Consider the following 12506-nt stretch of genomic DNA (forward strand, 5'->3'; position numbering starts at 1 on the left):
TTCACCTGACCTGCACAGGCCACAGCAACTAGGCCAGACACAGTTGTAATTTCATTACTCTGTAGCAGACAATTCATGACACTATAGAGGATAAATCTGTCGGATCCTGACTTTTGAACACAGATTTCATCACATTAACAAGGATACAACGTCTTTGGGAAACCAGATCACCTTACACTAACATAGACATGGAGGTTGGGCCGAATCTGTAATTGTGGATGCTTCTGCTTCCCTTTCCATTTGCGTTACCTTATTTACATTCTTGTTTTACAGATTATTTTGGGGGCTCAGTGATTCCACCAAGGCAACCTGATCAGAGTTGAGAAAAAAAGTAAAAAGCAGAAACCATTTCCAGTATATGATAGTCTGCTAATCTCAAATTCTAGCATTCACTGTCTCCTTCAACTGAGTTCAGTGCGAGGACGGAACTAAGCCTTTAGTTGAAACCTCCTTCATGTCCCAAATATATTTTTGATGAATCACAGGAATCAGAAGATCTCAAATGGAAATTGTCTGGGTTTTTTCCTCATCACCTTAATTGTTCCAGAATATGATTTTTTTATTGTTTATATCAATGAAAGTGCATCATTATAAACTAAGACTATCTAAATGGAGAAAAATCTTAGCTTATGACCATATACAATACACATATACCATATATAATACCTCTATGACTCGAGAAAATTTACTAATGTGTAAAAAAAAAAAAAAACACCACCACCACCAACGCAAAAATAGATATGTACTTTGTAGAAACCATGCAAGATCCATTCTGCTGATATAAAAGACTACACTCCCTCTAAGCGTATGAGGAAATCGCAGAAAAATAAGCTCAGTAGAAAATATAGTCTGAGTTCTCATGTAATTAAAATAGTTTTACATAGCGGAAGATAAACAAAGGAATCTCTCCAAGAGAGCATATTAAATGGCAGCATGAATCATAGAATCACTGAACGGTTAGGGTTGCAAGTGACTTTCAAAGTCATCTAGTCCAACCCCCCTGCAAGGAGCAGGGACATGAAGCTAGGATAACTAACTTCTATGTGTGTAATGTCAAGCCAATCCATCATAATTTTCTGATAGTTTTACCCACGCAATTAAACATTCTCCCAATCTGTGTCACAGAACAGATTTGCAATCTGCACACCTAATTTCTTGAAGAATCAAGCATAGAAGCTTCTGACGCAAACACTAGTGGCCAAACCAAGCTTCATCTTGCTTCTTACAGGTGTACAAAGGATGAGGACCTCCTCCATCTTCTCTGCTGGTACTACACATACTCACAGGGGCAAACATCCACCATGCTCCAGCATCAACCGCTTACAAGCCTGGCAGTTGAGCAACCTCTGGGTTTATCGGTGCCTTCAGCCCCATTACGAGCAGTGCTCCTGTACCTGGCCCACTCAGAATAAATGAAAGCAGCAACCAAGTGTACAGTTTGAGAAAAACCTACAGAGCATAACTTCAGATGAGAGAAAGTATCCACTGAAGAAATACTTAACTTGGACACTCTTTTGCAACATACTTCCTCAGACATGAAGGCATTTCTGCAAGTAACTCCTTCCCTGCCCGAGCTCACCATTCACCTGTGTTTGCGTGCCTCCCTCCTGCTGTTCACCATTGAAGTTTTCCTTCCCATTAAATTAAATGACAGACACTAGCACAAACTTAGGTTAAACAGTACAAGGAAGGGAAAGTTCCACTGAGGAACAATGTCAGTGGTCTTTGAGCGCGTGGAGAGCTGTAAGACAGATCAGGGAAGTGAAGAAGTTTTGCTTGCTCTCCCCACCCTCCAGAAAAAGCAAACAAAAAAAACCCAAACAAAAAGCCTCACCTCCAACAGTAAAAAAGTAATTTTAGGTGGTTACTACAATTTACAGGGGAAAAAACAGGTAGGGAGTATTCTGATGCTAAAGCCCTACAAATATACGCGGTTAATCCTAAAGGCAAGTAACAGTCGCTATGTTCCGGTGCCTCTGGGCTGACATCCAAGCAGCTCACAGCAAAAGCAGAATCCATCCTGATGTCTGTAAAAACCTTATTATTTTCATTGGAAGAAATTTCTAGAGAGCAGACTGGAACTGCTGGTTCTGAATTGACGAAAAGTTACAGCCTTTGATTAATAATTTACTTCAACACAGTTTCTTCCCTTTCCACCACGCACACACCTACCACAGCCCCGAAGCCCAGCTGACCCATCCTGCGTTCCCATGTTTGCGGCATTCTGACCATGCAGACAGTACAGGCACCAAATTTCACTTTCCAGCTCTCTCAATATGACTGTGAAAGGGAAACTCACAATTTTGAATCAAAACAAGGACTTTCTGAACCTCCAGTCTCACATCTCACTTATGGTACTAAGTAATATTTTTTTTCCTCCCCACTTACTCTCTGCTGGGGAGATATAATTATCTGAAAATCCTAGTTTATAAAACATTGCTTGCCAGTTACAGGGAAGTATTAAAAACTGCAAAGTTAGGTGAAAATACCATGTGCAGCCCTACTGAACTTTGAGTCAGTGAAATTTATACAGAATTCATACAGAAGCATTAATCTAAATTCATATCTACATTTCTTATTTATCCATACATCTTATGCAAAATAAAAGAGAAATAAAAAAAAAAAAACAAACCAAAACAAAAAACAGTGAACGTGACATAGTTCTTCTACACACCTTTTCAAACCTCAGAGTCTGAAAGTAGAATTTCTAATGACTGGACATTGCATCTATAGTCTGGAAACACATAATCTACTTTTGGTTCTGCCACTGACCAGATCCTTAACCTTGAAGTCATGTCACCTTCAAGTGCCTTATTTATTTGCATCTGTAAAGGAACAGAGGGGCTGTTACTAGCTAGGATCGTTTATACTTGTTTTAATATTTTATTTCTTTTTTTGCTTGGTTAAAAAAAAAAAAAAATTAAAAAGTTTCCCCACTTTTTTCACCTTAGATCTGTAACCTGACTGCACAAGAGCAGAAATGTCACCAATCATAGAAAATGGAATTTTAGCCAATAAAGAATGGAATTTTTAGAACCCCTTGACTTCCTTTGAGTCCTGGATTCTTATAATCACGTTCAGTTCCTAACCAAGCCAATTTTACTGCAGTTGTTGCAGTTCATTAAACACAGGTACAGTATCCAAAGTGTAATTTAATTAGGGTAGTACAGAAACAGAATTAATTCTCATTAGACGCTTGGCATTGTCCTTTGAATAGAAAGCATGTAAGGCCAAGTTATTTTTGTGTTTCACGTACACAGCTGCTGATATTTGAGATGTTGCAAGAAATTAACCGGTATGTTCTCCCATCAATGCATATAACTCTTAATAACTTCAATAACAGAAACATATATAGCGTGATAAAGCACTAGGGCTCCACAAAACAGAATTCAAGGTGTAACCGAACATTCAATGAGCCCTTTTCTAACTGGGCTTGTTAAAAGTATTGTGAAGACCTGCATCTTCAACTCGTTTCACGAACAGGAAAGAGATGAACAATGAGAACACAGCACAACATAGAACAGACATCACAATATACTGGGGTGAAACTGGCATTAACATCAAGAGAAGCAGTTTTTTCTTAACAAGATCATTATAAGACAAAGTTTGAGTTTTGTGGGTTGTGACAGAAGGTATGAAGAATGGGATGTATTTTGTAACTTGAATTACATGTATGCTTACAGAAAGTGTTAGTGTTTGGAGGGCACAACAGAAAATGTTACATTAAATAACCACTTCCACTCTTCAGCAATAGTTTGTTCCAGAACTGCAGCTATGTTGTGCCACAGAGTATATACAGTTTTTCTGTCTTAATGGGAAGCAAGCACTTGGACTGAGGTTTTATAGGCCAGATCCTGCTCACTTACACAGTTATGCTGCACATTCCTATATGAGACCCTTCATCGAGTCATTTCAGATTTCTACCATTGTAACTAAGCAGAATTTGTCCTCCTTTCTACATATTACAAAGTCTGTCCCAAATTCCGTATAGGAATGCAACTTCTTGGTAGAAATGGACCTGTTCAAGAAACTTAAGCAACTTCAACTAATACTCGGCAAACGATGCTAAAGAAAATCTTCATGCAATGCTGTTGCTGTGCTTCACTTGTCTTTTTGTTTTTCAGCATTGCAGGATTCTCCAGAGACTGCACTGCAATATATCACCCAGCATGTGCCGCAATGACTCAGGCAACGGCAGGAGTTACGGATGCAGTGCCAGCTTTCACTTGAACTTTCAGGATGCCTGTGCAAAACTCTTCAACAAAGCCAAGAATCTATAAAAGGAGATGCCTTCAAGGAGAAAGTTCAGCTTTCATTCCATTATGCTATACTATTTTCTACTGCAATGTCATTCAGATTTCTATATATAAATATTTTATGTGTAAAATATAACTAACCTCCTTCCAAATTATTGCCGCATCTCTGCTAGATTCCCAGTTACGATCCATCTATTGCCGACTTTGAGAGCTGCATTGTTAAAGGTTGCAGAGGCATATGATTGCTATCTTCTGCTGAGGTGCATGCTGACTGAAGCACTCAAAGTTTATTTTTCCTACAGTTACTGCTTACTGACAGGCTACTTAGCAGGTGATAAATACAACAATAAATACAACTGTAAACCTAAATCTTGAAAGCTAGTCCCCCGTCCCCCCCCCCCACTTCCCAACCCAATCAGATATATTTTTTAATACGGAAAATCACCTTCATGCACAAGGAACTGTATTCCTACTTCCTACTTTCCTACCTATCAGCCCAGTCCTCTGGTCCCAGGAAGCAAACTTCAGCGTAAGCAAGGTGGCTGCACAACAAAAGTCAGCCATGGAATTCAAAAGAGAGCAAGTTAGCCCTACTAATGCCAAAGGAAGAGGGGTGAAGTGTGCAGATTACTGTTCCTTTACTGCACTCTGCCCCCCCACCAAATCCATGCCGATCTTTGCCACAGGACCACATTTCCCTCCCCTTTATTAATAAGTTTGCTTTGAAAGAAAGTGCAAAATGAGGACTTCTTTTGCAAGCACTATGTTTTCCACTAACAAACCAACTCCCACCCAACAAATACTCCATGAACTAACAAGCCTTCAAAGATGTACACAAACGCTTAGCCTCTCCTCATACTACCTTAGGAATTTAAGATTAACAGTGCACCATCCACATTACTGTTTTATAATTGCTGGATTGCATAACAACAGTCTCCAGCCATGACACAGGTCAATACAAACAGTTCTGTCTAATTAGGTATCCACATACACATAGACAATACAGGAACGTTATTTACTGTCCTTGCCAGTGGCTGAGGGTTTACTCTCCTTTCTGAAACATATCTAAGAAGCATAATTACCCATTTCAAAACATCTCAGACAATAAATCAAACTCTAGTGTCCTTTTCACTGCTGTCCTACTCCCACAATTCTGTAATATTTGGACAAGAATATACCCGATTATCTAATAAAAACTAGGAATAGGACAGAAGCTCCCTCTCTCTACTAAGGTCTTGGATTCATCACACCCAATTCAGGGTGGACATGAAAGGACAGTATCTCTAACAGACTCTATGATAGCAACTTATAGTCCTAGGAAAGAAATACATCTGCACATAGTCAATAAAGAGTTTCTCTTCATGTCTCACTGGAAAGTCCATGTTGTCTTTGTATAAAGTTTGTCTCTTCCTCAGTTCACCAAAGCACTTCCTTTGCTAGCAAGCATTTGTGTAAATCAACTTTTTGTGTATTAACTCAATGTCAACATGAACTTTTAAAAAGGCTTAAATATTATGTCTAGGCTTTGTATCATTCAAATACAATGTGACAGAAAAGAAAAATAGTCAGGAGAACAACAACAACAACAACAAAATCACAACAAAATCCAATCACAAGACTTATTCTGTATGGGGAACAAGAAAGTCTTGATTCTGATCTGGTCTTCATTCCAACAGATTGGATCAAAATGCCACATAAATCAATGGAGTAAAAGCAGAAATATGGGAAAGAAGCAGCAGCATCCCTGCAATTGTTGGTGACAGCCAGAAGTTTTAAAATAACTAAATAAATAAATAAATTAGAGAAAGGTATTTCAAAACATTGCTAAAAAAGATGCAGTACCTGAAAAGACAAATGCCATTCAGAATATGCATGAGACGAGAGTACAGAACATACACTTTGTTACACTAAGTTAAATCCCTTTCAGAAGGAAAAAAAAGTTAACAGATTTTGGTTGTTTTGGTTAGAAAATCTGCTCACCCTTAGGCTCTATCTATAGACAACAGTGCCAGCTCCTGATTCACACCCTCTTGGAGCCTCTCTTTCTTCAGTGACAATGGGATAAAGTTTAAGAAACCAGGCTGCATAGGCTAACAATAACTGCTGATGCCTACCTCACAAATAAGATATTAACAATAATTGGCAGTCATGTGTTTCCTCAAAAAAGTATTAATTTCTACTGTCGCTGAGAGGCTGAGCCTAAGAAATAGACTATGAATAAGCTGTTGCTAATGAGACTGCTGCTATACACAGACTTTAGCTACAATTAATTAAGAAAGAAAAAAAAAAAAAAAAAAGAAAAACAGACCACAAAACATGTGAACTCAAGGTCAACAGCAGATTTCCTATGCCAGCATCATGGCTGAGCTTTCAAAACCTTCTAAGGGAGGGAGGTTCTCAGCTCACCAGCCTCCAACTACTTTGAAAAATCTCTTATCTTTAAACCAAGAGACTAGCCTGGCTGCAGTTTTAGAGCACAACAGAAATTATACTAGCATCTGCTGCCTATTAAGGCTTTCTTATTCACACTCTACGCTTACTGCTTTTCTAAACAGAAACACCACTCTAAAAATACTCCAAGTATGCATCAGAAGACGCAGCCCTCCCACCATCTGGGTTATCCCACATGTGCAACCACCACGAGAACAAGGCCTACAAAACCAGTGGGCAGAGATACACCCACCGACATCAAAAGGTTTCAGACTGAAAACAGGAAAACAGATAAGATATGTCAGAGGCTGAAAGTGGCAGGAGACAAATTTTCATCACAAACTGAACTCCCTGAAGGTTAACTTTAAATATTCTATTTGAAAATACATTAAAAAATAGGGGGGAAAAAGCTGAATTCCATGAGACTTGCACAGGAGTTAATCAGCTTGGAGAAACAGCCCGCCCTCAGTTATCAGGCAGTGAGAGGCGGTAAGACGCCACACAGGTTCTGCTCGGTATTTTATCGCTCATATGAGTTCTACTCAAGGGATCATCACTGACATTAAAAGGACAAAATGGAAGCGATCCTCATTCCAGCTCACTTGAGTGTCTCAATTTAGACTTATAACCTAAATAAGAAGCAGAGTAAAGAAAATTCTAGCGTACCTGAAAGCTATTACCTATTACATAACGGATATATAACCTTTGGGTTTATATAAAAGCTCTGGGTCTGTCAGTTCTGTGACGCCAGAGGAAGCAATTTTTAGGGTAAAGATAATGGAGTAGAAGTGCAGCTTTATATAATGGAAAACACAGAAAAATAATTAAAACACCGCTTACTCTGGGGTGCGGAATTTACTGCAGTAATTCCAATGCATGCTCATAACTCAAGAGTTGTCTTCTGAATCTCACTACCAGATACTTAAGTGAAAACCTATTCACACATATGCTATTTTCAGTGGGGAAAAAAAAAATACAATTGGGTAAAAAAAATTATAGGAGAAAACTATCAAGAATACTTATTGTAAATTGGTGTTTACTTATTGTGAACCCTTTTACTCCACCAACCAAGTCTGTGATAGTGTGTCATGCCTGATTTTGGTGAGGGCTTTAGAAACCATGAAGTTAGCTGCTGATCTTTTATAAACCAAACACTTATTTACTTAACTGTAAGTTCAGATAAACCAAGCTGACATGCACTAGACAAACATCCCAGAAAGTTCAACCGCATGTATGAAATCACAAGTATTGTTTGCTTTTTTGCTGGACTCTATAAATTTAGAATTTAAGCCTACATACAAAGGTGATCGCCACAAGTTAACACAAAAGCTGTAAATAAAGACACACAGAAGAGGTAGGCTTTTTACAAAAACAAAATAAAAACGTTTTTCTTTTGCAACGAACAGTTCTGCAACAGTTGAGTGGTTCAGTTAGAGTATATACAGTTAAAGAATAACTCCATTATTTTATTTTACTTAATCTTTCTATAACTTATGTCTATATTACTCTATACTTCAGTTAGAATTGTGATTTATTTCAGTTGAATAGAAGTCTACTTTACCACAGAAGTCTACTTTAGCATCTTTTGAAAATATCTGTATTTGTCACTTCTCTGGTATTTATTCACATTTCGAAATGAGTTGTTAAATACAGACTGTCTTAACTCACTTGCTTCATCCTTCAGATTTTTTGTCTTTAGGTTTTGTTAGTCTTCAAATATTATTCTTATTCCTTAATCACATGTCCTGGCACAAGTCTCATTCCCTTCAGTATTCCTCAGTGTCCTCTGGGAAACTTGCCAGTTTTTGTCATCTGCCCCCATCCTCCTTTGGGAACACTAAAGGAATTAATTTCATTCTTTCCCCAAGCAATGCCTGTCTCTGCTGTTAACAGTAACCCGTGGCATCTCTCATCCATTCAATACACAAAGGTATAGGTCCCCTTAAGTGATTCTACCATACTCTGAGATTAAAAAAATGTTCTGTTGAGTAATGCCTCTTTCATGCTCTGCATTTGCTTGTTTTAGCATTTTGTAAAAGATTTTCCCTAAAAGATGGTGTGCCAGTGTTCCCATTTTGCATACCCCGCATTATTTTTGTTAGTTTCAACAACTGTTTAGTTTGTATCTTTTATGGCATGGGCATGACTGTGTCTCTGTGTCAGAGATAAACAAATCAGTTTTTAAACTTGGATGTTTTGATCAACTACATAATGCTATTTCTTCTGTTACGTTTTCCACTAATACTTCACCCAACATCTTATGTGAATTTTTCCAGCATGAGCTCTTAAGAAGTTTCTTGTGTTTCCTCAATCACCAAAAAAAAAAAAAAAATCCAATTCCAGTATATTTTTCTTGCACATTAATTTCCTACTAAACAGTGTTTCTTTCCCTGAAGACAGGCTTTTTCAATCAGCTTCCTTTGAATTCCTTGCTCAGTCCTGCATTTGAAAATAAGTGGAAACTTTACCTTTGACCCACGCTGAGAAGAATATTGTCTGAGTTATGCATCGCAGTTCCTTATTGCAATGAATGCCGGAAGTCATACCACAACTTTTCCATAAATGTACAGTCAACTTCAATATATTATGTTGTTCCTTTTTGCCATTACTATGACCTTTACCAGATTCTCTTCCTCCTTTTTTTTTTTCTTTTTTTTAATGTTTACCTGACATCTGGGCGGGATTAAGCAACTCCCACTGTTACCAGTTGCTAGATGAGACAGCACTTGTGGTTACCTCTCCAACTTCCTCAGTTAAATACCTTCTGCTGCTTGAGTTACAGGCTCGCCATAGCAAAGGCTCCATCACTTACCAGCATAAGTCAGGTGCAAAACAAGCCAAAACCTTTTACAAATTGTACTTGGATTTGTTTAACCTGGAAGTCCCACATTTTCCCAAAGAAATAGTGAAAGCTAACTAAAAGATACAGATTTGTGACATTTTTCAAGATCGGTGCATAACACGAAAGAAGAAATGCTACTGAAAAGAAACATCAGATACTAAATATTTAGTATCTCTCTCTCTCCAAACAAAGTGCACGTTCTGCATTGGGGCTGCTGCAAGCCAAGTATCTGAAGGGGGACCTAGAAAGATGACAGCTAAGCACTCAACAAATCTTGATTTTCTCCACTCTCACCAAGGCAAGAACAGTTGTCCCAGTTTAACTGAATAGGTTACAGACACTCATTTCAGTATTACCATCATCATTAATGAAAGTAAAGAGAAATACAGATCTCTCGGGCTCAGAACAAGCAAGGAAAGCAACTGAGGCTTCCAAACAGCTCCAGCGAGAAGAATCCCACTGCTGCCGCTTCCTGAGGCTGCTGTAATTTGGTCGGCACTGTCAGGCTTTGGGTTGGTACTACTGTGCCACACACCGCAACCAGTCCCCCCTTCTTGACAGAAGGGGTTTCTCTCTTAAGAGGCATCAGTGCAAGGATTAGAGAGCAGCACATTACAAAAGAGAAATGAGAAGAGGAGAGAAAGTGGTCAGGAGAAGCCAAAGGTTCACCCAGGAAAAGATGAGAGCACAGCATCTAGAAAAGGAGGGAAAACTCTAGAAACACATGACACCCTCTATAGGGCAAGGATGCCAGGTAGGATAATAAACCTCAGTTTGTGGAAGAACACAATGAACTCTCCAGGGGAAAGCCCGCACCCCTCAGCCTCTATCTTTAACCGAGGCCTCGGAGTGCAAACACAGACCCAGCCCTAAATAACCAATATCGGTAACTCGGAAAGACGCGAAGCTCCCACCAAAAGAAGGGAAGGGGCAACCCTCTCCTGCAAGGACCGGCACAGGGGCCAGCGGCATCGCTGGCAGGGCGACGCGGAGTCAAAGGCGACGGGAACGCGCGCTCCCCAAGGGGCCTGGGCCGGTGCCCCCACCCCGGAGGGGAAGGTGGGGAATCCGCTGCGGGGGTGGCGGCCGGGAACAGGCAGGGCGAACCGCCCACCCACAGCAAAGCCCCCCGCCTGGGGTCAACCACCGCTCCGGCCCCGGGAACGGCTTCCCCTCACCTGGCTGGCTTTGTGAAACTGCTTCTTCAGCCCCGCCACCGACATCTTTCCCCGCGGCTCCCCGAGGCGGCGGCGCGGCGCTGCCCAGGCCGAGCGGCCGGCCCGGCCTCTCGCTGTGTCACCCGCACCCGCCGCCCCGCGCGGCTGGAAACATCACCTTCCGAGCGGGGCCGGCTCCCGCCGCCCCATTGGCCGCCGCCGGGGCACATGCAAATGACAGAGCCGTAGCCGCTCGCCCATTGGCCGCCTGCGCGGGCTATGCAAATGAGAGCGCTGGAGGACGCCCAGGCGGGGCCGGCGCACGGAGACGGCGGAGCAGGGGTGGGCAGGCCGCGGGGGGAGCGCCGCGCCCCGCGGGGAGGTGCGGGTGGGTTTCCCGCTACAGCGAGGGCGTTCCGCTGACTGCGGGATGCGCGCTTCAGCACCAACGGCCTGGCTGTTAGCTCCGGATTGCATCTGCCTTACTGCTGACAGGGCGCCAGTTCTCCCTGTACTGGTCTCATTTCTTGTGCTTCCGCGTAGCGCCTCTGGTTGAGCTCGTTCGCCTCAGTTCTGTTATCATACATCATAACTGAATTGTAGCTTTTAACACTCGAAGGCTCGTGGCAGTTTGACACCATAGCTGCATTTATGCTGGCCGAAGTTCAGAAAGGCACAGCCTCCCACCATCCCTCTGGGAGCAGCAGATGGACTGCAGAGAGCTGCGCTGGAAGAATGGCCGTGTTGTTTGCTTGGTTGGTGTAGGATGGGTTCATTGTACGCTTCAGTACGACTGCGTGTCAGCAGTGAGCTGATACGAAATGCGCTTAAGCCTGGTAAAGCACTTCCAGACTACCCTGAGATTCTGGGCAAGATAAGCTCTGTGATGCGCTGCTCCATCCTGGCCCTAGGATCACTTGGGAGTTATCATTCAGCTGAAACTTATGGATGGACCTGGGCAGCGGTTCAGCAATAACCTTTGCTGGCTGTGCAAATGTCATCTTGGCGCTACTCACGGTCCTGCTTGCTGCATTTCTATTGTGTTGGGAGAGAATAGCGTTTCCAGAGTGTATTTTAGTTACTTCTTTATAACAGCAAAGAGACAATGGTAAAAAATACAAGAACTTTCAGAGTAGTTATCATGTTATAAATTGGGAGAAAGGAATCCCCATCTCACCTGTTAGAAACAACTATATACCACTGTGTGAAATGACAGACATATTCATGCATTAGGAACTGCTGCTGGCAACTGCTTGGCAAAGGACTCTCCGTACAGAAGACGCAATAGATACAAAAGAGAAAGCCAAGGGGATAGCACCAGTCAACATTCACTCTGGAAGACAAACTGTTAAGGTGAAGTCCTTCCAGGTTTTCGTGACAGAGTAATGTTTGAAAGAGGTCTGCAATCACCATGCCATCTGGTGCCACCTCCATCTAGGGAAAGCATTTTCAGCCTCTTTGCAAGTAAACATGATTACACCACAGGCACCTGATTTCAGCACCAGTTTCTCCTCTTAATTGAAACAGGCAGCAAAACATTAACTGTCCAGGCCAGTTTGGGTATGGCTTAAATGAGTGACACTTTTGCAGAGATCTCAGGTGAGAAAATAAGGCCTAAACTAAGAAACTCGAGCTCCTTAAAAGGTATTAAAGCAACTTCTTAGTGTACCATGGAATTAGGGAGAGAAGGCGGCTTTGGCTAATCTTCAGTGTTAAGAAAGGATGGACCAGAAGGAATGAGTTTGAAATAAGTCACTGTGGAGGGGAGTCAATTGATTATGGAGTCACTGTGGCTGCTAGCTGTAAAATTGGATTAGGTAA

General features: G+C 41.5%; 1 protein-coding gene across 2 annotated transcripts in view; it reads right to left on the reverse strand.

Moving 5' to 3' along the window:
• Nucleotides 1-10859, reverse strand: part of SH3GL3 (SH3 domain containing GRB2 like 3, endophilin A3) — a 54351-nt gene extending 43492 nt beyond the window's left edge. The window contains exon 1 of one of the 2 annotated variants that reach the window (XM_086757126.1): nt 10707-10859. In XM_086757126.1, the coding sequence (XP_086613252.1) occupies nt 10707-10751 (45 nt within the window). In that variant the 5' untranslated portion in view covers nt 10752-10859. The remainder of the gene's footprint in view (nt 1-10706) is intronic. The other variant, XM_086757128.1, reaches the window with a different exon arrangement.
• Nucleotides 10860-12506: the final 1647 nt, after the last annotated feature.

Source organism: Chlamydotis macqueenii, chromosome 12 (genome assembly GCF_036417535.1).
Source record: "Chlamydotis macqueenii isolate bChlMac1 chromosome 12, bChlMac1.mat, whole genome shotgun sequence".
Lineage (NCBI taxonomy): Eukaryota > Metazoa > Chordata > Aves > Otidiformes > Otididae > Chlamydotis > Chlamydotis macqueenii.